Source organism: Eretmochelys imbricata, chromosome 5 (genome assembly GCF_965152235.1).
Source record: "Eretmochelys imbricata isolate rEreImb1 chromosome 5, rEreImb1.hap1, whole genome shotgun sequence".
In the NCBI taxonomy this organism is placed as follows: Eukaryota; Metazoa; Chordata; order Testudines; family Cheloniidae; genus Eretmochelys; species Eretmochelys imbricata.
In genome coordinates, this window is record NC_135576.1 from 14,362,208 (window position 1) to 14,385,966 (window position 23,759).

A 23,759-nucleotide genomic window follows, 5' to 3' on the forward strand; every position below is an offset into this window, starting at 1 on the left:
GCACTGTCTTGACCTCCAAACTAAGGCAAATGATGTTTTCAGAAGCATTCAAAAGACGAGCCATCTGCATCCTGGAGCTTGACCCTTTCCACTCCCTCAAAACTGGATTCCAAGAACTAAGGGGAGGCTCTACTGCTGGGAGGAGACAAGCTTGTCATCTCTTATGCCAAGGGTCCTACAAATGGTCTAAAAGGACACCCCTAGCAGATTGTGCTGGTGGAGTCACTGACAAACTCAACCTACATTTCCTAGTACAATCACAGAACAATACCCAACAGCAGCACCTCATTCAGAAGAATGTCCATTGTCTGCTCGGGTGTGGCTCTGCCTACCATCCTACGGCACCGTCTAGATTCACATGGGTGACCAATTGTTTCTTTGGAGTGAGATGATGAGAGACAGCAGGTGAGAATCAGAGAGAGTCGTTCACTCTTTAAGAATGGTACAGAACGTACCACACCCAATGCATGGGTAGAACTGGTTTAGTTGCTAGCCTCAGAAATTGGGGCCACATGGTTTAGTCCAGGCAGTCCATTGAATCCTGTGCTCCAAGGGTCAGGGAGAGGGAAGTATGGCCGTGCCGAGATGTTCTCGTTATGGCCCAGGGCAAAGGCAAAGATGCCCCTGTTCCTTTCCATGTCCAGGTGCGTCCTCCCAAACAGCTTCATTTGGGTTTCTTCGAACTGGCTCTCTAGATCTTGCAGGTTTAGAGCGTTCTTGGCCCCACTCATGAAGTGCTTGTGGCTGGGGCCTGGAAGGCACATGGCCGTGGTGCCAAGATGGCTGCTCATTTCCTCCAGAGTCGGAGGCATCATGAAGCCTTTCTCATCTGGCTGGCCATTCTGTGCGAACAGCAAGCTGGCTGCCCTCCAGGCTGCGGGCTTGCGCCCCCTCCTGGGCCTGGATATTCGACAGCTCTGCCGCTTGATGTGGCGGTGGAGGTGGTCGGAGCGAGTGAAGCTCTTGTAGCAGAATTCACACTGGTAAGGCCGGACACCCGTGTGAATGCGCATGTGGTTTTTTAGGTCGTAGTTGTGCACGAATTTGGCATTGCAGTGTATGCAGAGGTATGGCCTTTCTCCCGTGTGTTTCCGCATGTGGATTTTTAGCTTGTCCTGCCTGAAAAACAAACGTCACAGCCACCTGTTATCACTTGAGCATAGACACTTCAAGGGGTGCTGTCACATTAACCCCCCATGTAGCCTTTATTTTTTTTAAATATACATAATATTAAAAAGGCCAGTGCCAGGGAGGAAGAATGGTCTTGTGGTTATGGTATGAGACTGGAACTCAGATCCTAGCTCTGCCATCAACTTCCTCTTGACCGTGAGCAAGTCACTTAATCTCTTTCTACCTATTTCCCCATCTGTAAACTGGGGATACTCATGCTTCTCTACCACCCCAGGATATTGTCAGGAGAGATACTTGGGAGGCACTAAGGCCCAGACCTCAAAGGTATGCAGGCACCTAATGCCCACTGATTTCAATGGGAGTTTAACACCTATATACCTTTGAGGATTTGGGCCTAAGACAAAGTGATGAAGGGTGACATAAGTAGCCGGAGAGGTAGGTTAAAATTCATCCCTACCTAGAACTAATCCACCCACCCACTTGCTACAGATAACGTGAGTTGGTGTTCCACTCCACACTCTCACTTTCCAGGCTGGAGATCATTTGGCTCCAACTCTGTATCCAAAATGTTGTGATACGTGCAAGTCTCTTGGGTTATTTGACAATCAAAACTTTAACATTAAATGCTAAAGGAGGAAACAAATTAAATAAGACCCATTTCTACAATGATGGATCCAAGAAATCACCCAGCATTTAATGACCAGGCTGAGGGACAGCAGGGGAAGAGTGATATTTATGTAATTACAAATTTAAAAAAAAATAAATTAGCAGATCTGCATACGTATATCAGGTGCTTTGGGGCTGGACTCCCTCCCCCTAGCCATTGCATGTTGCTGATCCTCGCTTGTCAGCTGTTCACAGAGGTAGTTACAGTCTCTGCCTTCAACAGCACCTACCACCCAAACCTGGTGAGACGAGCTGCACAGTTTTCTGGGAAAAAACATGGCAACATTGTCTGCTCTGGAAGGGTGAACTTTCACCCATCTACAGAAGGTCAGACCGGCTGTGGCTCCAACAGGCAGGGTATGTAGCTATGGAGAAGACACTCAGGGTCTCCACGACCTGCATACCTTGGACTTGAGCCTATGCCAGCTCTGCATAGGCCACCATAGAGAGGACATTTGGGGAGGAGCAAAGGCATGGCCATTGGGTCCATGCTTAGTGAGAATCAATGGCCACAACCCACATCTATGGGTATGGACTTTTCCAGCCCTGGAGTTGGAAAAACCCCAGGCCCTGCCAGTGGGTCAGGTTTTGTTCCACCCCAATCCCGGCACTGCTCCCTCATGCGAACCCCATTCACTCAGGCTTTCTGTAGGCTGGTGTACAGATGTAAGATGCACACCCAAGCTCCCTAAGGAAGGCATTCTGCTGAGGCTCAGCAGAGGTGTAGTGGGGAAGGCTAGGGACGGAGCCATGACACATCAGAGCAGATCTGAGCACTTAGCATGGAGTGGTAGTAAACTCTACCTAGTTCTATCTCCTCCCAACTTCCCAAATAGCCTCTACTGAGCAGCATCAGGAGGACACATCCATGGCAGCATGGGTCCTGCAGCAGTAGTCCTGTAACCAGGGGACACAAGAGGTGCAGCTGTCCATGCATCTCTGCCCAGGAGGGGGTGAGCAGGAAAAGCAGATATTTAACTTTCTGAGCTGACACCCCTGCTACAGTCCATAAGGCACAGCACGTAGTGACATGGCAGACAGCCACTGACATGGCTCCAGTGGTATCCAAGGCACCGATCACCTTGGGATCTAAGCCCCAATGACGGCATTGCCACAAATGAGGCGGCCATGTAAGATCCCTGACCTGACCGCCTCTCATTCCAATGGACATAGATAGCATGGTGCACATTGGTATCTGGGAGTGGTGGGCCAAGCTTCCCTACAGCACAAGAGCTTATCTCCATGGGAAATGTTTCCAGTGATGGCCATATAATGATATCAGTATGGTTAAACAGCTGTAGTTATATGGTATAACTCGCCGTGTGGGTGTGTTATAATGGAATAGGAGTGCCCGCATGGGGGCAGGGGGTGCATTACACTGGTATAGCTCTACCAATTTAAATATAGCTTTCCTGTATAGATGAGCCCTAAGGTCCATCCTAACAAACACGCCGACCATGCTCACTTCTATTTGACGAAAGGGAAGATCCCATAACACCAGCTACACCGGGCCCCTTCGGCACAGCTGCTTTCAGCTCCGTGCAGGCTTCAGGAAGCTCCATCTAATGGCATCCACAGAACCATCTGCTCGCTAACCCACAAGACCAACGAGACAGTTAGCCTCTGGCTCCAGCAGGGGGCAGTACAGAGCCACACCACCACAGGGACAAGCTCAGGGGGGACGGGGCGCCTGCTTCTTCCAATGCAGCTGGCCTGCTCCATGGACTGGTGCCATGGCCCTGCCGCCTCCCTGCCCCCTTCAGGGCAGATGGATGAGGGAAGTCCCCTGAGGTCAGGGACTGCAACTGTCCCAGGTCCTTGGGCAGGTGATGCAACGGGGTGGGGAGAATTTCCTTGTGTTGCACCCATGTCAAAACCCAGCCCAAGGAACTCAAGCAGTAGAATTTTAGCTGGGAACAATTTTCGAACTCCCTTTATCCAGAGCATGTAGTGCTGGCGAAAGGCGGCAGATTTGCTGCCCTGGCAACTGAGGCTGTCTCTAGCTACAAAGGAGGCGTAACACAGGCAGATTTCTCCCTACTGCCCCCACTGATCTACATCAACCACGGCACGATGGAGAGCTTCCGTACCCCTGCCAGCGGTGCCGGGTAATGCCAATGGCACACAGCTTCTGGGCCCAGTCCTGGGAAATGCTGAACACCTTCTGAGAGACGCTGGGAGCCTTCACCTCCCATTGACTTCAACTCCCAGGATCAGGCCCTTTCGAAGGGACTTGCCCTGGCTAGTGTGGTGATAATGCTTTGCATATAGCTACATGTGTGCCCCAGGTTCAAATCCTGCTCCTGATTTTTCTCTTCCCGGGCTAGCTGTGGCTAAGAGCTCTGAGAAGGGAGTGTGCTCCCCAGAGGCAGGCTGCTGTATTGATCACCAGCAACCACTGGGGCAGATTCGGGGCGGCTCACAAGTCAGTGGGCTCCCATGGGGGCAGGGACTGCTTCTTCCTGGTGCCCCTAGGGGCAAAAATCAAACTAAAGGGGGGGAGGGGGACCCCAGAGCAAATGGCCCCCAGCTCCTTTGCTCTGGCTAGCTGGGCTGGCCAAGCTTGCAGCAGATCACATGCATCTTTTTAAAGGGTGCAGTGCTCTGTCCCCCTCTAGTGGTGGCTGGGCCACATATAGATTGAGCCTGCTGCAGCCTTAGCTAACAGAGTCTTTGAGTTCAAGAAGTAGAGGCTTTAAAATCCCACAGTCCCAGGTTCAATCCCCCTAGGGCTCTCTAGCACTGCACATGCAACAGATGAGAGGTTTGGCTCTGCCCCATTACCACCGACTCTGTCTATGAAATTCTGCCTTTCCCTTGCTGTTCCAAAGTGTACTTTGCACTTATTGTTTTCTAGTTATTTCATGTTCTTCTAAAAGCCGCACAATCACACCCTTCTACTTTCAGATCCTGCATCTGGTCCCCTACGCAGTCAAAAGAAATTGTTTGACAAAAATACAAGCAAAAAATTAAATAATTTCCTATCATCAAAACCAGAGATTAATATCCACTGGGAAATAGGATGACCTTCACGAGACTGGAGAGACAAAGTGGGTGAGGAAATATCTTTTACCGGACCAACCTCTGTTGGTGAGAGAGACAAGCTTTCCAGCCACTGTCAAAAGCTTGCCTCTCTCACTAACAGAAGTTGGTCCAGTAAAAGATATTACCTCACCCACCTTGTCTGTCCAATATCGTCGGAACAACATGGTTACAACTACAGTTGGGGAGACTGGCATTGCTGATTAGTGCGTTTTGGTGAAATATAATTTGGTGCTAAATCTTCCCTTTCTGTTATATACCCAATGACCAGGAGGTGTCACACGAGCTTGCTTTTAAATATGATGTTTCAACTTGTTAAGATTTTGAGATCGTTGCAGAACGTGGATAGGTACATTTTACACTAGTTAGTTGTTTATAGTAACATCCCAGGGACTTACACAAAGATTTACAGTTTGGCACATACACTATCTAAATTAAAGGGATATTGTGCAGCTCCAAATTTAGATTTTGGTGAAGATTTTTAAAAGCACCTACTGGATTTAGTAGCCAAATAACATTTATTTCTAAAATAAATATTTTTTGGAAAAGTCTAAGACCAGTAGAAATGTTTCGATGATTTTTTAAAAAATCCAATTGATTTTTTCAAAAAAAATGAACATTCTCCTATGGTGTTTGCAAATCTCAACATTGCAGAATAGCTCGAGATCCTAAAAAGTGAAAATGCCTAGCCAATTTCAATTGTCCAGAATGAAGAGAAAGGCAGAAAGGAAACAAACTGCATAACAGTAGAAAGTAAATCTGATTTCTGAAATCCCTTCAGTTTTATTTATCTAAAATGTTTGTAACATGACTAAGATTTAAATTATATTTATATATGCACACAAAGAAACTACATTAAAAGAACATTATTAAGGCTGCAAAGTCAAGCACTCAGAAAGTTAGGAAATGCCAGAATTAAGGTTGGGTGAGGTAAGAGAGTAATTGATAGCACCCTACTCTCCTGCTGGTAATAGCTTATCTAAAGTGATCGCTCTCCTTACAATGTGTATGATAATCAGTGCTGGAAATGTGCCCACCTTGATTATCATACACATTGTAAGGAGAGTGATCACTTTAGATAGCTATTACCAACAGGAGAGTGGGTTTGTTGGGGGGGTGGGGGTGGGACCCTGGATTTGTGCTGAAAATGGCCCACCTTGATTATCATACACATTGTAAGGAGAGTGATCACTTTACATAAGCTATTACCAGCAGGAGAGTAGGATGGGGGGGGAGAGAAAACCTTTTATAGTGATAAACACCCATTTTTTCATGGTTTGTGTGTATAAAAACATCTTCTATATTTTCCACAGTATGCATCCGATGAAGTGAGCTGTAGCTCACGAAAGCTTATGCTCAAATAAATTGGTTAGTCTCTAAGGTGCCACAAGTACTCCTTTTCTTTTTGCGAATACAGACTAACACGGCTGTTACTCTGAAACCAGTGACTGACAGGGGCGTCATTTCAGAAAAATTCCTAGGGGGAGGGAGGGGACAAAGTTATGTCAGCGTATAGAACATGATATGTGATTATATTATATCTTGCAAAGTGTGGGGGAGGGGGTGGGGGGGCACAAAAAGCAGAGCATATAGACCAAAGTCAGGGGCCAACCAACACTACTTTTGCCCTAGCAAGTGAGGCCCCTGGTAGTCAGTTGTCATCCTCACGTGGGTCAGCACTAGAGGGGTATGGCTTCTTTGCCAGTGGGTTTCACAGATATTTGCTGACAGCAGAAGAATGGTAACACTCAGAAATCTTGGGTTCTGTTACACTCTCTGGAGGGGAGTGTGTTCTAGTGGGCACAGAATCTTCTGCCCATTCCCCCATAAAGGTGACCACTTCTGCCTAGTCCCCTCCAACATGTCCCTGTCCCAGTCCTGTTCACCCCCCACCCCAGTTGCTTGTCCTAGTCCCATTCTCTAAACCTAGCCAGTCCCACTCTCTACTCCTCAGGCTTCTCATCCGAGGCCCATTCTCTTTGCCCAGCCAGGCTAGCCTCACCCTGGGGGGGAGGGACAGCTCAGTGGTTTGAGCATTGGCCTGTTAAACCCAGGGTTGTGAGTTCAAGCCTTGAGGGGGCCATTTAGGGGTTTAGGGCAAAAATTGGGGATTGGTCCTGCTTTGAGCAGGAGGTTGGACAAGATGACCTGAGGTCCCTTCCAACCCTGATATTCTACGATTCACCCCTCGGGACTCCCTATCTCAGTCTCACCCCTACTCCCAGTCTCCTTGCCAAGCCATTCCCAGCTTCCCCCACCCCTGTAAACCCATAGCTCCTTGTGTCCAGAGTCTTTGTCCAGCTAGTTTCAGTCTCCCCCTCCCTGTCCCTCATCTGATCTCCCCTCCTCCCACATTCTCCATCCCCACTGGGTCCCTGTGCCAATCTCCTTCCTTAGGCTTCTCATTCAATCTCAGTATTCTCCTCCACAAATCCTTGACTGAGTGTCTCTGCCCATCCAATGCCAGTTCTCTCCCCACACCCCAGCTCTTCCTCACATCTGTCTTCCCCCTACCCCCCACACTGGTTCTCAGCCCCAGTCTCCTTGACTAGTCAGTCCCAGTTCTCTCCATCCCAACTCCCAGTCCATTTCCCTCTCCTCCTCCCTCCCATCAGCCTCCAGTCATAGCATAGGTGCTGATTCTGTGGGTGCTCCGGGGTTGGAGCACACACGGGGAAAAAAAAAGGGGGTGCTCAACACCCATCAGCAGCCCCACTGATCAGGTCCCCCCACTCCCGCAGTGTCTTCCGCCCACTGCGATCATCTGTTCAGTGGCATACAGGAGGCACTGTGGGGGAGGGGGAGGAGCGAGGGCAGGGTGTGCTCAGGGGAGGGGACAGAGCAGGGGCAGGAAGAGGCTTTGCAGGGATGGGGCCTTGGGGGAAGGGGTGAAGTGGGGGCCTTGGGAGGAGCAGGGAAGTGGAATGTGGGCGCATATGCATCATAGTTTCTCTTCTACCTCTTGTTTCTTGTCCTAATCTACTCCCCCACCTTCCCTGCAGGGCCAGCCAGTTCTTATCTCATCTGCATTTGAACCTGGCAGCCTTCTCCTCTGCCTAGGCCTAGCAGAGGGGTCATTGAGAGCACAGGAAAGACAGGCTCCCTGCTCTCAGTTCATATGCCCAGCCCTTGCACCACCCAGAGCTGCAGTTACAGGCATAGTCCTGCTCCACCGTGGTGGATGGACTCTTTGGGAAATTTAGCTGCTAAAATCTAAGTCTCTGCTGATCATGCACGAACTGCGATTTTTCAAAGGCTTATAGCTTGACCAAATTTGGGTGGATTTTCATGGGGAAGGCAAAACGCATATGCCTGACAGAAAGGCGGCCGCCCTGCCAAATTTCAAGTCCCTCCTCCAAAAAAAAGGCCATCAGAATTTTTTAAAATGGGCAAAACAATGTATTGTTCCCTCCCAGCCTCGTTCTCAGAAACAGCTGGACCATTTTGGCTGAAATTTTTCAAAGCCGCCTGAGGCAGACACCCGGCATGGAAAATTTCACCTCAAGTGGTTAAAGATTTGCAAAGTTATAAACAACTGAAAATGGGGTCCTATAATGGGAAGTATCAGGCAACCTTAACAAGCTACAGCATACCAATTAGGTTCAGTTGTCACCGATACTTTTACAATACAATATAATTTAAAAACAATATAATTAAAAAATATTATAGTAATATAATTTTTAACCTACCGGGATCCCTTTTCTTGACAGACACTTTGGGTGCCAGAATTGTATATTATAGATACAGACACAACTGATTCAGACCATTACGAACAACTGTCAGTAAGATACAATCTGCACATGCCTCTACAATGTGAGTTACAGGAGTATTCTATGGATAGCTGTTAATAGAAGCCAGTGTGTTATACAGCAGGAGGGTTTTACTGGCTTGTTTTTCTATTTTTTAATAAAAATTATCGGCTTACTTTTTTTTTTCTTTTTAAAGCACTTTCAGGTGATTTGGAAGCATCAGGAGATGCACAAATGTAACTTACGGAACCCCTGGATCTTACCTTTCTTATCCACCCTCTCTCTCTTTGGTTTGTCACACTCACTGAATGCACCCTGTTTCAAAAGAGACCCCACTCCTGCACAGACTTATCCAAGTGTTTGCCTTTGAAAGTCCCCCTTTAAGTCAATGGGAACACTCGGTGTGTAAAGTTAAGCACGAGTCTTTGAAGAACTGAGGATTTAAATTATAAAATCTTTGGGGCAGAAAGGTGTCTATCTGGGGGTGTATACAGCACCTCGCACACAAGGGCCATGATACTGATTAGGACCTTGTTTGCTACCACAACACCAATAATAACAACAAATTAAAAAAGGGAGTCATTCTGGCTTGAAGACCCTCTCCTTGAGAACTGTGGGCCTGGCTGGGACCAACATGGCTACAATGCAGCGAACAGGACAGCTAACACATTGTCAGTTTTCTCTAGTCCTCCAAACCTTCAAAAATCAGACTAGAGTCTAAGCAATCTTCATTTAAAACAACAACAACACCAAAGTCCTATTAAATTAGCCCTGTTTCTTGCAATCAGATTTACACAGGAACAAGAGTTCACAGATCCAGCTGCAGAATGGGGGCCTTAATCTATTCTTTAGCTGGAGGGGGTTCCCGGAGTTCTGCAGTGTTCCCAGAGCACTGCAGCAACACTTGGCAGATGTTTGCTCAGGAATTCTTCCATGGACATCACAACCACTCTAGTCTGGGTTTAAAAACTAATCACAACTAATCAACATTAAACCAATATTACAGTAAAAACATACCTGGCCTTCTTTGTAACAGACAACCCTTCCCCCTGCGCATTAAAGCTATTTCAAACCCTTTACAAAAATCTCAAGGTTTTTAAATGCCCACTTTGTTCAGGTTTCAGAGTAACAGCTGTGTTAGTCTGCATTCACAAAAAGAAAAGGAGTACTTGTGGCACCTTAGAGACTAACCAATTTATTTGAGCATGAGCTTTCGTGAGCTACAGCTCACTTCATCGGATGCATACCGTGGAAACATCGGTATCCACGGTATGCATCCGATGAAGTGAGCTGTAGCTCACGAAACCTTATGCTCAAATAAATTGGTTAGTCTCTAAGGTGCCACTTTGTTCAGTGTATCAGAGAGGGGAAAAAAGGCTTTCGTGTTGTGTGATTAGATGGTATGATCTCAGGGGGGCAGATCCTGCAAAAACGTAGGCATGCGAACTTTACTCAACCGAATAGCAGTCAATGGCGGTAAAGTTACATAACTGCATAATTCTAGGCAGGATTAGGGCTTTAGTTTTGCTTGACTTTCTTTGCTACCCATTTTCTAGCTTCTGCTTCTTGGGTATGAATTTAGAAATCATGTAATATAGACTATCTGATGTGTGAAATGTGTAATACAGTATGTAATACAGTACCCTTATACTGCAGTGGTACAAAATCAGAACCATTCATCCAATCCTCTTTGAACTCTGAAGTTTGGATAACTGGGTCCCGGATCAGAACCACCTGTCGTGGTGGTTATACAAAACCAAACCAGTCTCTGTTTTGTCCATCTCTGGATTTAATATCTTCTCAATTGTCTATATTATTGCACACAATATGACATAAGAAAACACTTAAGGCCCAAGTCCTGAGTTCAGTGGGAGTGGTACACCCAGAGGGTATTCAGAATCAAGCACTTCCTGCCCAAATTGAAATCTGCCCTTCATCGTCAAATAGACAGGTGAGATTTTTAAAAGTACTTGGCCCTGGCCTAATTCTGCTCCCATTGCAGTTGGTGGAAAGCATCCTGCATTGGCCTAACTCTGTTTCTGTTCTATGTTCTTCTATGAGAGCAAAGTCAGATCAAAGCTGAGCACTTTTGAAAATCTCACCCCACAACTTCTGGAAAAGCTATATCCATATTCAAGTGAGTTTGGAAGGAGCTAATATAAATACACGTGCAGCATGCAGTACACTGGGACGTGGAATTGGCTGAGCCCTCTAATTGCTACCACAATATAAATGATTAATAACAATAAAGAGACCATTAAGTGTCATTTCTCATTTTACGGGAATTGCTCGCTAAAGGGACAAATTCTGTCTCAGCTGTACGCTCAGCTCCCACTGAAGTCAATGGGGACCCCATGTGCATCCCAGATCAGAATTTGTTCCAGAATGTTTTTCTAATGTAGCGTCTTCTCCATGAACAAAGTCCCCTGGATGGCACATAAGCTGCCACAAGCTACAGTATACCAATTATGTTCAGTTAACAATTATACTCTTATAGCTGGTTGCAGATAGATATGAGTTTTGGGAGAGGACTGGAAGGAGACACAGATAGGCAAATCAATGCAGAGCTTCTTACTGGCAGGCTGTTGGTTCAACCTGCAGTATGACCTAGTGGTCAGAGCACTATACTGGGATGCAGAACCCTTAGCTTCTATTCCCTAGTCTGCTCCCGGACAGCCTCTGTTTCCCTATCTGTAAAATGGGGATAATGATACTGACCATCGTTGTAAAGTGCTTTGAGATCTATGGTTTGTACAGCACCTAGCACAATGGGGTCCTGGTCCATGACTGGGGCTCCTAGGTGCTATGATCACATAAATAATATGGACGAAAAATGCTATATAAGAGCAAGGTATGTCTGATGGTGCGTGTGAAGTGTGTCTGTGGTCTTAGCTACTTTCCCTATGGACAGTTATCCACAGCACCAGTGCAACCACACCTGGTGGTAATTGGCATTAATGGCAGTGGCCTCAACAGAGAGGCTGCCAAACACTGCATGGGCATGAAAACGAAAACAGTCCCTACAGGTCAGGGGTGAGGCATACTTGCAGGGCAGGTTGGGAAGTTTGCACTATTGCTCCCTATTATGTAGCTAAATGGAAGTTGTATGTGTCCAGTGCAAACAATACGGCATTTTTCAATAGCACTTACATGTAAATAGGGGTGGGGCGAGAGCAACAGTAGGAACAAATTGCCTGCAGTCATTAATTAACACAGGCAATCGGCCTTTCCCTTTAAACATCAGGGTTAGCCAGATCACGTTGTCTACACTGGCCTGCGGTACAATGTGCAACATATTAGAATGCGATATCAGCTGTGTTAATGTAGCATGGCAGGGACATTTATTTTCAGGTCAAATCCCCATCATCTGCATAGACTGCATTTGAACATTATCACAGGAACAAAGGAAGAAAAGGCAGGCTGAGTGCTGATGCACCCCAGGTATCTGCCCATTGTCAGGCACTCCGCTCTTCCGACTGTTCATGTTATTTTCAACAGCTCGCTCCCCCAAGCCTAACAGGGCTTTCTCTCCCTCACAGCCAGAAGCTGAAATACCATGCTCTTGTCAGAAATCTTTATTATGGTAAAGATTCTACTTGTTAGATATTAATTATACTCAGCAAGAACAGATCCAGGAATCTGTTTTTCTCTGCTCGTGGATTTAATTGGCCAAGCTTTTCAGAGACGAGCTGCATGGTGCTGCATCAGAGATCTGTGTCTCCGACTTAGAGCACAATGGGCCTAATCCATGCTCATTTATATCCTCCCAGGCCCTGCTGAAGTCAATGGAGGTGCAAAGGGTGTAAACCAGCACAGAATTTGGACCTAGGCTTGCTGATTTCATCCTTGTCTCCACTGGGAACATGCACCCTGTTAGAAAACCTGGTAACTAACATGTTATTAGAGAGAGAAGGTGGGTGCTCTTCTTCAGGTCTGGGAAGAAGAAGTCTGTCTGTGTAGCTCGAAAGCTTGCTGTTCCACCAACAAAAAGTTGGTCCAGTAAAAGATATTACTTCACCCACCTTGGCTCTCTAATATCCTGGGACCAACACGGCTACAACAAGACAGAAAACAATGTTATAATTAGCATGTTCTCAGCCTTAGTATGGACAAGGACAGTTGTGTTTAAACAGGTGGTAGCTGGTTGTGGTCCACACCCAGTCCACAACCATGTTTAATCCGGTGCTAGTTAATGCACTTTCTAACACAATGCATAGACAAGGCTTGCCAGTGAACTACAAGAAAACAGAGTCCTGATCCAAATTCCACTAAGTCAACAGAAAGACTCCCATTGATTTCAGTGAGCTTTGAATCAGCCCCTAGATTATCTAGATAGCCAAAAACATTTTAGCCAGAAACATCCATTGATTTGTTTCACCGGTCTTGGTCACACACCTTTTTCTGCAGTGCTTCCACAGTGGATTCCACATTGGTAAACAATGACCAGCTGGAAAATGTTACATACCTTTATTTACACTCTTGTCCGGTTAGTAGCTATCTGGATAATTGACAGGCTGTCAGTTACATCACTATCTGAATAAATAAGGATAATAAAAGCATGCCCGGTATGCAATGAATGACATGGCATGACCAGTTGCCTTCCTAACATAGCCCTGTAACACAGCTATCCCATACTGCCTGGGCTAGGATAGACGATCCAAAACCCATTAAAATCAATGGGAGTCTTTCCATTGACTTCAATGGGCTTTGGGTCAGGCCCCTATTTCCTTGATATTCACTTTACTCTTAAGTGGAAGGAGACATTGCTTAAATGCCTATGCCTCCATGGAGTAGCTTCACTGAGATCTTTCTCGTTGTCTACTAAGGCCCTAACCTGCCACAGGCTCACGCGTAGTAAGTGATCTCTATAAATAGCATTTATGGTTAGCAACCTGTATTGCTGGACTCAGTAAATCCATCAATGCTTTATTAGGGCACCATCCCCCTTTTGTAGCTGCATTGCTAAATCCAACAGTAATAACTCATGCACACCTGGTAAAGCGAACTTCACAGATAGTGCACATGTATGGCTTTTCTCCTGTGTGGGTTCTCATGTGCCGTGGCAGCTTCCCTGCCCCCATGATGACTTTGTTACAGATCGGACACTGCTGAGATGCCTTGGGCTTTATCTTCCTTTCTTCCTCCAGGGGCCATGGAGGAAACACTCCTCCCAGGTGGGTGGCACTTAGAAAATTGAGATAAGCGCTATAGTCGTTCTCTGCCTTAATGTGCCCTAGGTGACCTCCTGGATTGCCAGCAAACATGTCCTTGAAGAAGTCATTAGGGAAAGGAGCCGGAGGGAGCTCCTCCTTCTCCTCCTCCTTAATCTTCCTCTTTTTGATCACCAGGTCCAAAGGGCCATTGTCCACTTGCTGCTCTTCTAGCTGGGAAAAGGAACTGAAATTTCCATGCCACAGGTGGGGAAAGAAGCCTGGTGTGAAGGGAGATAGGGCTGGCCTCCTTTCTGGAATGTTCGTTTTAGGGTACAAATTTTCCCTTAGTAATGACTCGATGGAAAAGTCTCGTATCATGCCCAAGTGGCCGGCAGAGCTATGGGCTGGGTAATGGTGTGGGAAGTCTCTAGGTGCTTCTGTGTATGTTTCTTCGGTAAGGTCAGACTTTGAAGGGCTTTGGTGACAGCTTACTTCTTGGACATCTGTGAGGTTCTCCTGATTCACAAAATCTTCCACTTCCTCCTCCTCCTCCTCCTCTTCATCATCATCATCTTCATCATCATCATCGTCATCTTCATCCTCTTTATCATCTTCCTCTTCAGCTTCTCTGTCAGGCTCCATGATTTCAAGGCATACATTGATAATGCACTGGATCTCCAGCATCTTGGCTGCGTTGAGGATGTGCTTGACGTTTGAGGTGGTGATGGTGAGGGTTGAAGTGTAGGCAAACTCTAGGATAGCAGAAAGTGCTTCAGGCTTGACAAAGTCAATCTCGTAAACATAGGGCTGGTCTGTTAAAGTGCCAGTAGTGAAGAGTTTTTTAAAGTACTTGCTGCAGGCTGCAAGGACAGACCTGTGGGTCCTGTACTCCTGGTCCTGGACAATGAGGATGACATCACAGAGTAGACCATCGTGCCGCTGTTCATTTAAACCGCAAAGGACTTCACTGCTGTGATTTGGGAATGGGATCCCAATAAGATCTTCAATGCCATTGGCCATATTCTCATTTAGAGCCCTAGAACAAAATACAGACAGCAAGGAATTAGAGAGTAGGTCTCTGAGTATCAGTAAAGCTGACTGTGCCATGGTCACCTCTTATCTCAAACACTGTAACCTTCTTCTCTCCTGCTTCCCTACTTCTTACTTCTCCTCTTTCCAAAATGCTGCTTACAAAATCCACTGCTCCCTACACATTATGGAGCTATGTGAGATTCAAGCTCCTCAAAGCCTTCCATGATCTCTTCTCCACCTCCCCCTGTGCTCTCCACTTCCTTCTCTCAGTCTTCTCTCCCTTTGTCCCCTCTTTCCACTCTCAGTTTCAGGCCTGCACTCAGGCTGTTCCCTATGCCTGGGACAGCTTCCCGTTTCTTATCCCCATTTGCCCTCTTTCCTCCTCCACATCCCTCCAGGAATCCTTTCCCATTGATTTCTCCCCAGTGATGTCTCCCACATCCTCCCAGACCCAATTTATTGCCCGTGTTTGCGTTGCCTGAATTACATGCTAAGCTCTTTGTGTTTTGCGAGGCACTATGACTATGTACATCACTATCTGAATAAATAAGAATAATAAAAGCGTGCCCGGTATGCCATGAATGACATGGCATGACCAGTTTCCTTCCTAACATGCAGTGTTATTAGCGCTGTAACACAGCTATCCCATATTGCCTTGGCATAGGATAGACGATCCAAGGGACATACACATGGAGAGCAAACAACAGCATGTTTGGGATGTCCTACTGAAGAGAGAGCTAGGAGGACTGGCCAACTGGCTAAGCAGCAAACCCAGTTAAGTGATCCCATCACCTACAGTGCTTACAAAGGTGAGACATGGTTAGCTGCCATCATCAGTAACTGAGTATTAGCCATGTGGCTTGTGGGCACTGACCATGTTTAGAACCAACTGTGCAAAGAACTGGGGTCAAAGTTGCGGCATGGATGTGCGGGGGTCTAACACTTACGGCTTTGCCTCTTTGATGCAATGGTTGTATCGCTCACATTTATCTCCAAGAGTATTACCAAAGCCACTCTGCTACCGTTCAAAGGCCCCCACCCATGCAGCTTGTGCTTCAAAAGGGGATTCGGAAGAAAAAAGCCTACACCCAAAACCGAAAACCTGATATTAATGGGTTCCTCCGAGTGTTATCTGTCAGATGTTTCCTCTTTCAAATGGTTCCAAAAGAGCCTCCACTTGCGATATCCCAGAAAACAGGAGACATTTCCTCCAGCTGGCTAGGGATATAGTAACACTGTCACATGCAGAAGAGACTTCTAAAACAACCAGACTCACGTTGAATCTATTAACCCCTTGGGAACTCCAGAGACACACAAAGAGAGAGCGTTAATGCCGTTTCATCCCCAAGGCCCCAACCTTGCAGTCCTCACTCAGGCAATACTCCCACTGCACAGTTACCAGTGCAGTTTATACCATTTTCTATGGGTAATTTTCCAAAGAAGCACAGGCAGGGGAGGACAATCGGGGGGATGGCTAACCCACTCCCCTGATGCTGGAAGGCCATAGACATGCTGGTGGCTTGGAGGTTTCCCACCCAGCCTGCACTGGCTCCTCATGTTGCTGGATTTCTCCTGCAATCTGTTCCCCACGCCCTTGTCTCTTCTCCTCCATCCAGCCTTAAGATCTCTCTTCTTGCTTCCCCCCATTCTATTCCCCCCACCGCTTCCTCATAATTTCCCCCCCTTTAGCTCTCTGATAGGCTGAGCACCTCTTCAGCTGCCATGTGGAGTACTAGGGTCCCTGCTGGCTGCCACTCCAACCCAGCACAGCACCTCCTGCTCCTGGGGTCATATAGCTGAGAGGGTGGGGCTGCGGCTGGCTGAAGGTGGTTAGCCAGGGGTAGCGGGGGGGGGGTGGGAAATCGGCCATCAGAGCAGCAGCTGGGTCGCCTCCTTCTCCTCACTCTCCCAGGATGTTGGCTTGAATTGGTTAGCAAACCCCTGGTCAAACCAAACCTGTTGGCTTTTCCTGAGGAAGGACAGGTGGATCTGACCACCCTAAACGTTGACCAAACATTGCTTTTTGGGATGGGAAAGCATCGGTGTGAACCCAGGGATCAGACTTTCTAGCGTGTCTCCCTCTGGGCAGGGGAATTCTCATGCAATGCTGCTTTCCTCCTCCCACCCAGGGAAGATCAATAACCAGCTGAGACCTTGTAGTTATCTCTCCCCTCCTTGCCCACCCCCATGCCCAACAAGCCATTGTTTGGTGGTTACTATGTGGGAGCTGGCAAGCCAAGGCCTTGGGAAAACGATGACAACGCTTCTAAGCACAAAAACAGCTGCCTCGGGACTACCTCCAGCCCTAAGTCACTTTTTAGCGCAAGCCAGCTTGCTCTCCAAGGCCTGTTTTGGAGCAGGCAAATCCCCCACGTCCTCGAGAACTCTTGTTTATATGCAGGGCTGTTCTTTCTACGTGAAACAAAAGCCATTGCAGAAAACAGTCAGCCCGTGTGAAAGCACGGCCAGTTAGGAGAGTGCTATACTCTCACTGCAAAAATCTATAGCCATGTAGCACTTCACTCTTGTCACCATACTGTGGCCTCTTGGTGACAGTGGGGATAGAACTGAGTTCCATCTGCCTCAAAACCATAGGCCCCTTCCACTTGAGCTACAGGAAAACCTCTTTCACTGCACAGAATAGCACTGATGACATGAGTAGCAGGGAGTGGTGCACATGCACCAGCTAGTTACGGTGCAGTGCTGACTCATCTTCCCTCCCGCAATCCCAAAGGGCTTTAAATGCATCAGTGAACTGGGACACAGAACACTGCTACCATTGTCCCCATTTTACAGACAGGGAAACTGAGGGACAGTGAGTGTGACTGCCCTAAGCCAGTAACTTTTTGTCAGGGCTGGAAATAAAATCCAGGTTACCTGGTTTCTGGTTAATAGACTTTACTGCCAGATGGGACAATTATGATAATTTAATCTGACCCTGTGCGTCACACAGGTCGTAGAACCTCTCACAGGAATTTCTGCGTCAGCCCCATAACTTCTGTTTGAGCTACAGCACCTCTTTTAGAAGATATCCAGTCTTGATTTAAAGGCTGAAAGTGATGGTTGTAACACACTGGCTTGTATGTATGACTGAGTGAATGATTTTGCTCTGAAGAGGCTGGCCAAAAAGAGAAAACAGGACCTAATACTACAAGTAACTACAAGAGGCTTTGATTAGCTCAAGTGACTGAAGCTCGTGTTTTAGATCTGAAGAATAAGGGTTCTCATCCGAGATCCCTTGACATGTGTCTGATCCAGCCTGATCCATGTCTGTTGTTTGCAACAAATTGATTCGTTACACAGTTTTGGGCTTAACTATGTTCGGCTAACTAACTTTCCTCACAATTAACCCAACAGATCCCATGTGACATGCTACAAAATAGCCGTTTAAAGTAGCCATTAAAAAAAAGTAAATCCGCCAAGTCATCCAAGCAGGTGTAAGATAGTAAATAGCTTTTAAGGTGGCTGCAAAGAGATGACTTCCTTCTCAGGTATTTGCATCCTAATAACAGTTATAGGGAATGACATTTCCTTTGCCCCATTATCTTTTAACGTTTTGTTTTAAAGAAACACCATCATCTTAAAAATTACATTTGTCTAATGTTTTTTAACCTACAATTGATAACCAGCAAGATCACTGTAACGGAGAGAGATTGGAAGAACATATATCAGGTTGTTTCTGCGGTGTATTTCACAGCACTCTGTGTGTAGTCATTCTCACTGTATCTCCTGGACAGTCAATCAGTTTTCCCTATTTGTGCAGGTCTTTCATGCAGCAGTAAGGAAGAGAGAGAAACAATTCAAAGATAGGGGAAATGTGATTGTAAAACTATAAAAGTTAGCAGGGGGATGGAGGGACCGATGTTGTACCTGAAACTACTTATAACTCACTTTTTGGAAAGAGACTAGATTTCATTTACTTTAACTCTGCATTTCTCTCAAGCTTCATTCTGTTTCTGCTTTACCAAAAGCATGCAGGAAAGCTGATAACATTTCAGGATCCTGGCAGAGTTGAAGGGGAGCCATGTAATTTAAATTTTAAAAATGTATGTAAGTTTGTAGAAAGGGCACTCTTATCCAGCTTGGTAGTTTGACAGCTGTGCAGTTCTGCACTGCTATACAGGACACCAATCCTAGAAATGACCTTAAGATTCTCATGCCCCGGGGGGAACTGACACAAGCTGGAAGCGTTCTGAAGTTGACGCTTTCAGCTAAACGCTTTCCTTCCTAAAGCTCCCCTCCTATTCCCGCCTCTTTCACCCCCACCCCAATTAAAGGGTGTTTTCTCCAAGAATAACAGATCCAAAAATAGAATCAGCAGCCTCAGCACGTATTCCAAACGATGAATGCCACCCCTTTAAAGAAATGAAAGCATGCACACACAAAGGAAGTGGGAGAGTGAGAGACCAAAAACTGATTACATGGAGTTTAACAGAAAAATACATTTTATAATAGAAAATTATAGCATTGTAAAAATAGTGGGTAGGCCGCCTAAAATAACTGCATTCCAATTAAGCTCTGAGTGATATCTCCAAATACTCTATTTATGAGAGTGCTCAATACTCATTCATCATTTTATTACAAGAAAAGCTCAGCTTCTAAAAGCATAATTCTATAATGATAACATGTTGCATGTACAGGACTAAATTTTCTCCCTGGTGTAAACAGGTGCATTGCCATCCAGGGAGCCCTGGGCCCTGAAGAATGGCTTGTATTAAAAAGGGTCTGACTCCATTGGGAGAACTCATATGAGTCAGGGCTGGGCTCTATACCCAAATCTCAAAAGTAATAATACATTCAATGTTCACCTTAGCACCTATAGATGCTTCACAAACTGATTTCTGGCTGAAAGATTTCTCCTGCAAGAATGCAAGTGACTTGGAATAAAGGAAGCTAAGGGGCTGCAGGCAATTTCAGACAACTGTGGGATGAGAACCAGCATCACTTCACTAACAGGCAGTATGGTTAATGGTTAGTGCACTGGGACTCAGGAGACCTGGGCTCTGTTCCTCACTCTGCACTGACTGTCTGTCTGACGTTGGGGAGGTCACTTAGGCCCCAATCCTCCCATGGGAGTTAGGCACCTAAGCACCTATGAGGATCTGGGCCTTAGGCCAAAAGTGGCCAATTTGATGGCAGCTGTAGGGGCTCTGAAAATCAGGCCACTTATGTACATGCTTCATGGATCAAAGGCATAGCCATGTCTGAAAATAGGGCCCTTACTCTATATGCCCCAGTTAAACTAATTTCCCTAACTATACTATGGGGTGAATAATACCGCTCCATCTTTGTAAAGCGCATTATGATCCTCAGCTGGAAGGTACTAACCAAGTGTTTATTTTATACTAGATACAGGGTTTGTAAAGGCAACTTAGCAGAAGCCATAATATCTACTGTGGCTAACTGCATTTGTGGTACACTGTGCTTTACTGTTCCCAAGGTGTCAGTGTGCATTAGAAGTGATGCAAAGAAGCTTCATCTCCAAGCAAGGTCAGCAGTAATGCTCCCATGGGCAGGACGCTGAATGCCAGGCAGGCCTTCAATCTTCCCTGGCTGTCAAGGTACCTTTCCCCACTTCTGCTCCACAGTCCAGGCCTCTCCAAAAGCAAAGTCTGTTTGCGTCAGAGCCCAGCATTCATAGTGGCTGGGGGGATTTTTTAATTCTGATTTAAGAGGGAGAAGGGTGGGGACTACCTGAGCCATTTGTGAAATTGCTACCATCAGCAATTTCTGGTCCGTTTGATCTGGCTTGGGTCTGAAATTCAAGTCTGCGATGGGAAACCCCACAGGCCATTAATCTGCTGAGACACCCACTGCCCTCAGGTTTCAAAGCATTCCAAATGAGGCGGACTTTGGCTCGGGAACCTCCTGCACCCCCTTCAGAGCAATAGCAGTCAAAGCCCCCCACCCTGCCACACAAACACAGGCAGAGCTGGCAGCGAAGGCTAGCGATTGTCTCTCCTTTCAGCACACAGAACTCCAGCCAAGCCGCTGATTGTAAACCTGCCCTAGCCACGCCCTAGAAGCTATATTTGTGAAAGCGCAGCCAAGCCCATGTCTTGGCTCCGACGATCACAGCTTTGCAGTCTACTCTTTAAAAGATTTTCTTTTGGTCATTTGCTTCCCACTTCTCCTTTTAACTTTTGACTCTCCACTGTAAATTATGCCATAGAGAAAACAAGAATGCAGAAAAAAGAGACCTCAGAGAGAGAGAGAGAGAGAGAGAGAGAAATGCCCATTTAGCATTTGGATCATTTAAAAAGAAATAATACAAATTATGTCAGAATGCACTAATGTTAATATTAGACAACAGGAATGTTTCTTCCCTACCGAGGCAGTAGTGGTACAAATGGTCTGGACTCTGAGAGGTGAAATGAAAGTCTAGGTTATTCTGCAGAGTCTGCCAAATAGGTGATAATGAGACATCCCACTTGTGTTCTTCAAGATTGTACATTCATCGTTAATGGTACCTGGTAAATCATGGATGACTAAATTGCTCAGTGTTGTGAAAGGGTACTTGGAACTGGTCCGTTTCCTTAGTTATGTTAAGAAGATTTATTTTCCTTCAAGGAGGCTGAGCAATGAACTGGCTAGTGTGTTTGAGTGTAATGCCCTCTAATGGATGGAATCGGCATTGATCACCCATGTCTCATAAGCCCTATACAGCTAATAAAAGTAAAAATAACTGCAGGGGGGTCTCATTGAGGTCAAGTGATCAGAGGCTATGTTAGAAGCAGGAGGATGTGAGTTCTATCCCTGCTACCACCAAGAGCTTCAGAGTGGCTCTGATATGCAAAAGTCCTAGGTAGCTGTTGGTTTGTTCTGCTCTGTCAGAATTCAAACCTTCCTCTGAATTGTCCCAAAGCTTGGGGTGTTGACATGCAGGGCTTTGGGTTGTTCCCTCAAAGTTCAGTGCTGAGTTGCTTTGGGCTAATCTGCAGGATGTATCCATCTTCAGTAGCACTCTAGCACCAGGCCAGGCCACTGCTCCCAAAGTGGAGCTGTGAAAATGACAATAACTGACTACGAGCAGCTCTGTGTGACTAACTCTGTGTGAGCGGCATACAGGCTAAACAGCACCACTTCAGCATTCTCCTCTGTTATCTTCTCCGCCATCTTCACCATCTCTGGGGGACCACACCCTGGGAAGCCAGACACTAGGCAGAGATAAAAGGCTGCCAGGAGGAATTCAAATACAATGCACAGCATGTGTTACAGCAAAAAGCTGCAGCAATGGCTTGGCTTGGCTCAGGAGCACCGTCAAGGCTGGCAGACTTCACATGAGACTCTTCATCCATGTGCCATGTCTTGTGAGCCCTGCATCCCTCCACTTTGCCTGTCCGGTCCAACCCTAGAAGCAGGCAGTGTATAAAAACAGTACACAGAATCCCCATGTGTTCATGCCCACAATAGCTGAGTCCCATCTCAAAAAATATATATCGGAATTGGAAAAGGTTCAGAAAAGGGCAACAAAAATGATTAGGGGTATGGAACGGCTCCCGTATGAGGAGAGATTAATAAGATGGGGACTTTTCAGCTTGGAAAAGAGATGGCTAAGGGGAGATATGATTGAGGTCTATAAAATCATGACGGGTGCAGAGAAAGTAGATAAGGAAGTGTTGTTTACTACTTCTCATAACACGAGAACTAGGGGTCACCAAATGAAATTCATAGGCAGCAGGCTTAAAACAAATAAAAGGAAGTATTTTCTTCATACAACGCACAGTCAACTTGTGGAACTCCTTGCCAGAGGATGTTGTGAAGGCCAAGACCATAACAGGGTTCAAAAAAGAACTAGATAAATTCATGGAGGATAGGTCCATCAATGGCTATTAGCCAGGATGGGCATGAATGGTGTCCCTAGTCTTTGTTTGCCAGTAGCTGGGAATGAGTGACAGGGGATGGATCACTTGATGATTACCTGTTCTGTTCATTCCCTCTGGGGCACCTGGCATTGGCCACTGTCAGAAGACAGGATACTGGGCTAGATGGTCTGACCCAGTAGGGCCATTCTTATGTTCTTCTGATTGGGGGACTGTATTCATTTTTTATTTATAAAATGCATCTATCTGTCTATCTTCATACTTGCCCAAATTCTGCCTCTCTAGCCATCCATCCAGTCTAGGCAGGGCAGGTTCAGTATTGAATCTCTAATGCTGTCCCTTTAAATACACAATGCTTAAAACTCCAACTGCCTGACTCTTTGGTGGAAGCTTGCAATTTTCAAACGTAATTGCATGCTTGCATGTAATATTATTATAATACAGAGCATTTTATTTGCAAAAACAATTGTCCAAGAATTCCCTTTTCCAAAATTATATTTCCTGGCTTCTTGTTTGCTATAATTTTACCCCTCAGATCCTGTGAGTGCTGACAGCTGTTTAGTTCTGGGAGCATTTTTTTTTGAGAAGATGGCAATTAGATAGAAACCAGTTTGTCATGAGATGTTCTTCTGTCAGTGAATATTCCTTCAAGAGACCACATCCTACAGAATACATTCTGTGCATCAAGGCAAAACCACCAGCGGAGTGAGATGTTACCCACTGGTCACAGCACTCCTGCTCATTCTGAATTCTGTGTTCCGTATAAAAGAGCCTTAGACTGCATCAGATCATCATCTGCTAGCAAGTGTCAAAATTATACTTCCTGGCAAAACCAAAGTTTCTTGTGATTTCTTCCCGCCCTTCCTCTTCCCCTCCCCTCTTCCCTCCCCCCCCCCGATTCACTGCTAATTCAAAAGCATCAAAACATTCTCCAGACATAAGGACAAATCATTTTTCAGTGGAAGCAGATGGGCCATCATTTTGGACCCAAATTCCACCCAATCCCAGTCACACCTGGTCAGTGTGTGACACTGACACTATGTGGTCCCAACTGAACAAGGGGTTAAACTCAGCTAACTTTCACCCTCCCCGTGCCCCAGCATGAAGGAGAAGGGCTATACATTGGCTGCTTGGTTATGGTCCATGGGAAGGTTATGGTCCAT

At 46.2% G+C, this 23,759-nt stretch overlaps 1 protein-coding gene across 1 annotated transcript; it reads right to left on the reverse strand.

Moving 5' to 3' along the window:
* Nucleotides 1-482: 482 nt before the first annotated feature.
* On the reverse strand, nt 483-14,761 carry ZBTB7C (zinc finger and BTB domain containing 7C). The gene is made up of 2 exons (XM_077816212.1): nt 13,581-14,761; nt 483-1,119 (listed from the first exon to the last, which is right to left on the reverse strand). Exons 1-2 carry the CDS (start codon nt 14,759-14,761, stop codon nt 483-485), a joined length of 1,818 nt encoding a protein of 605 aa, XP_077672338.1.
* Nucleotides 14,762-23,759: the final 8,998 nt, after the last annotated feature.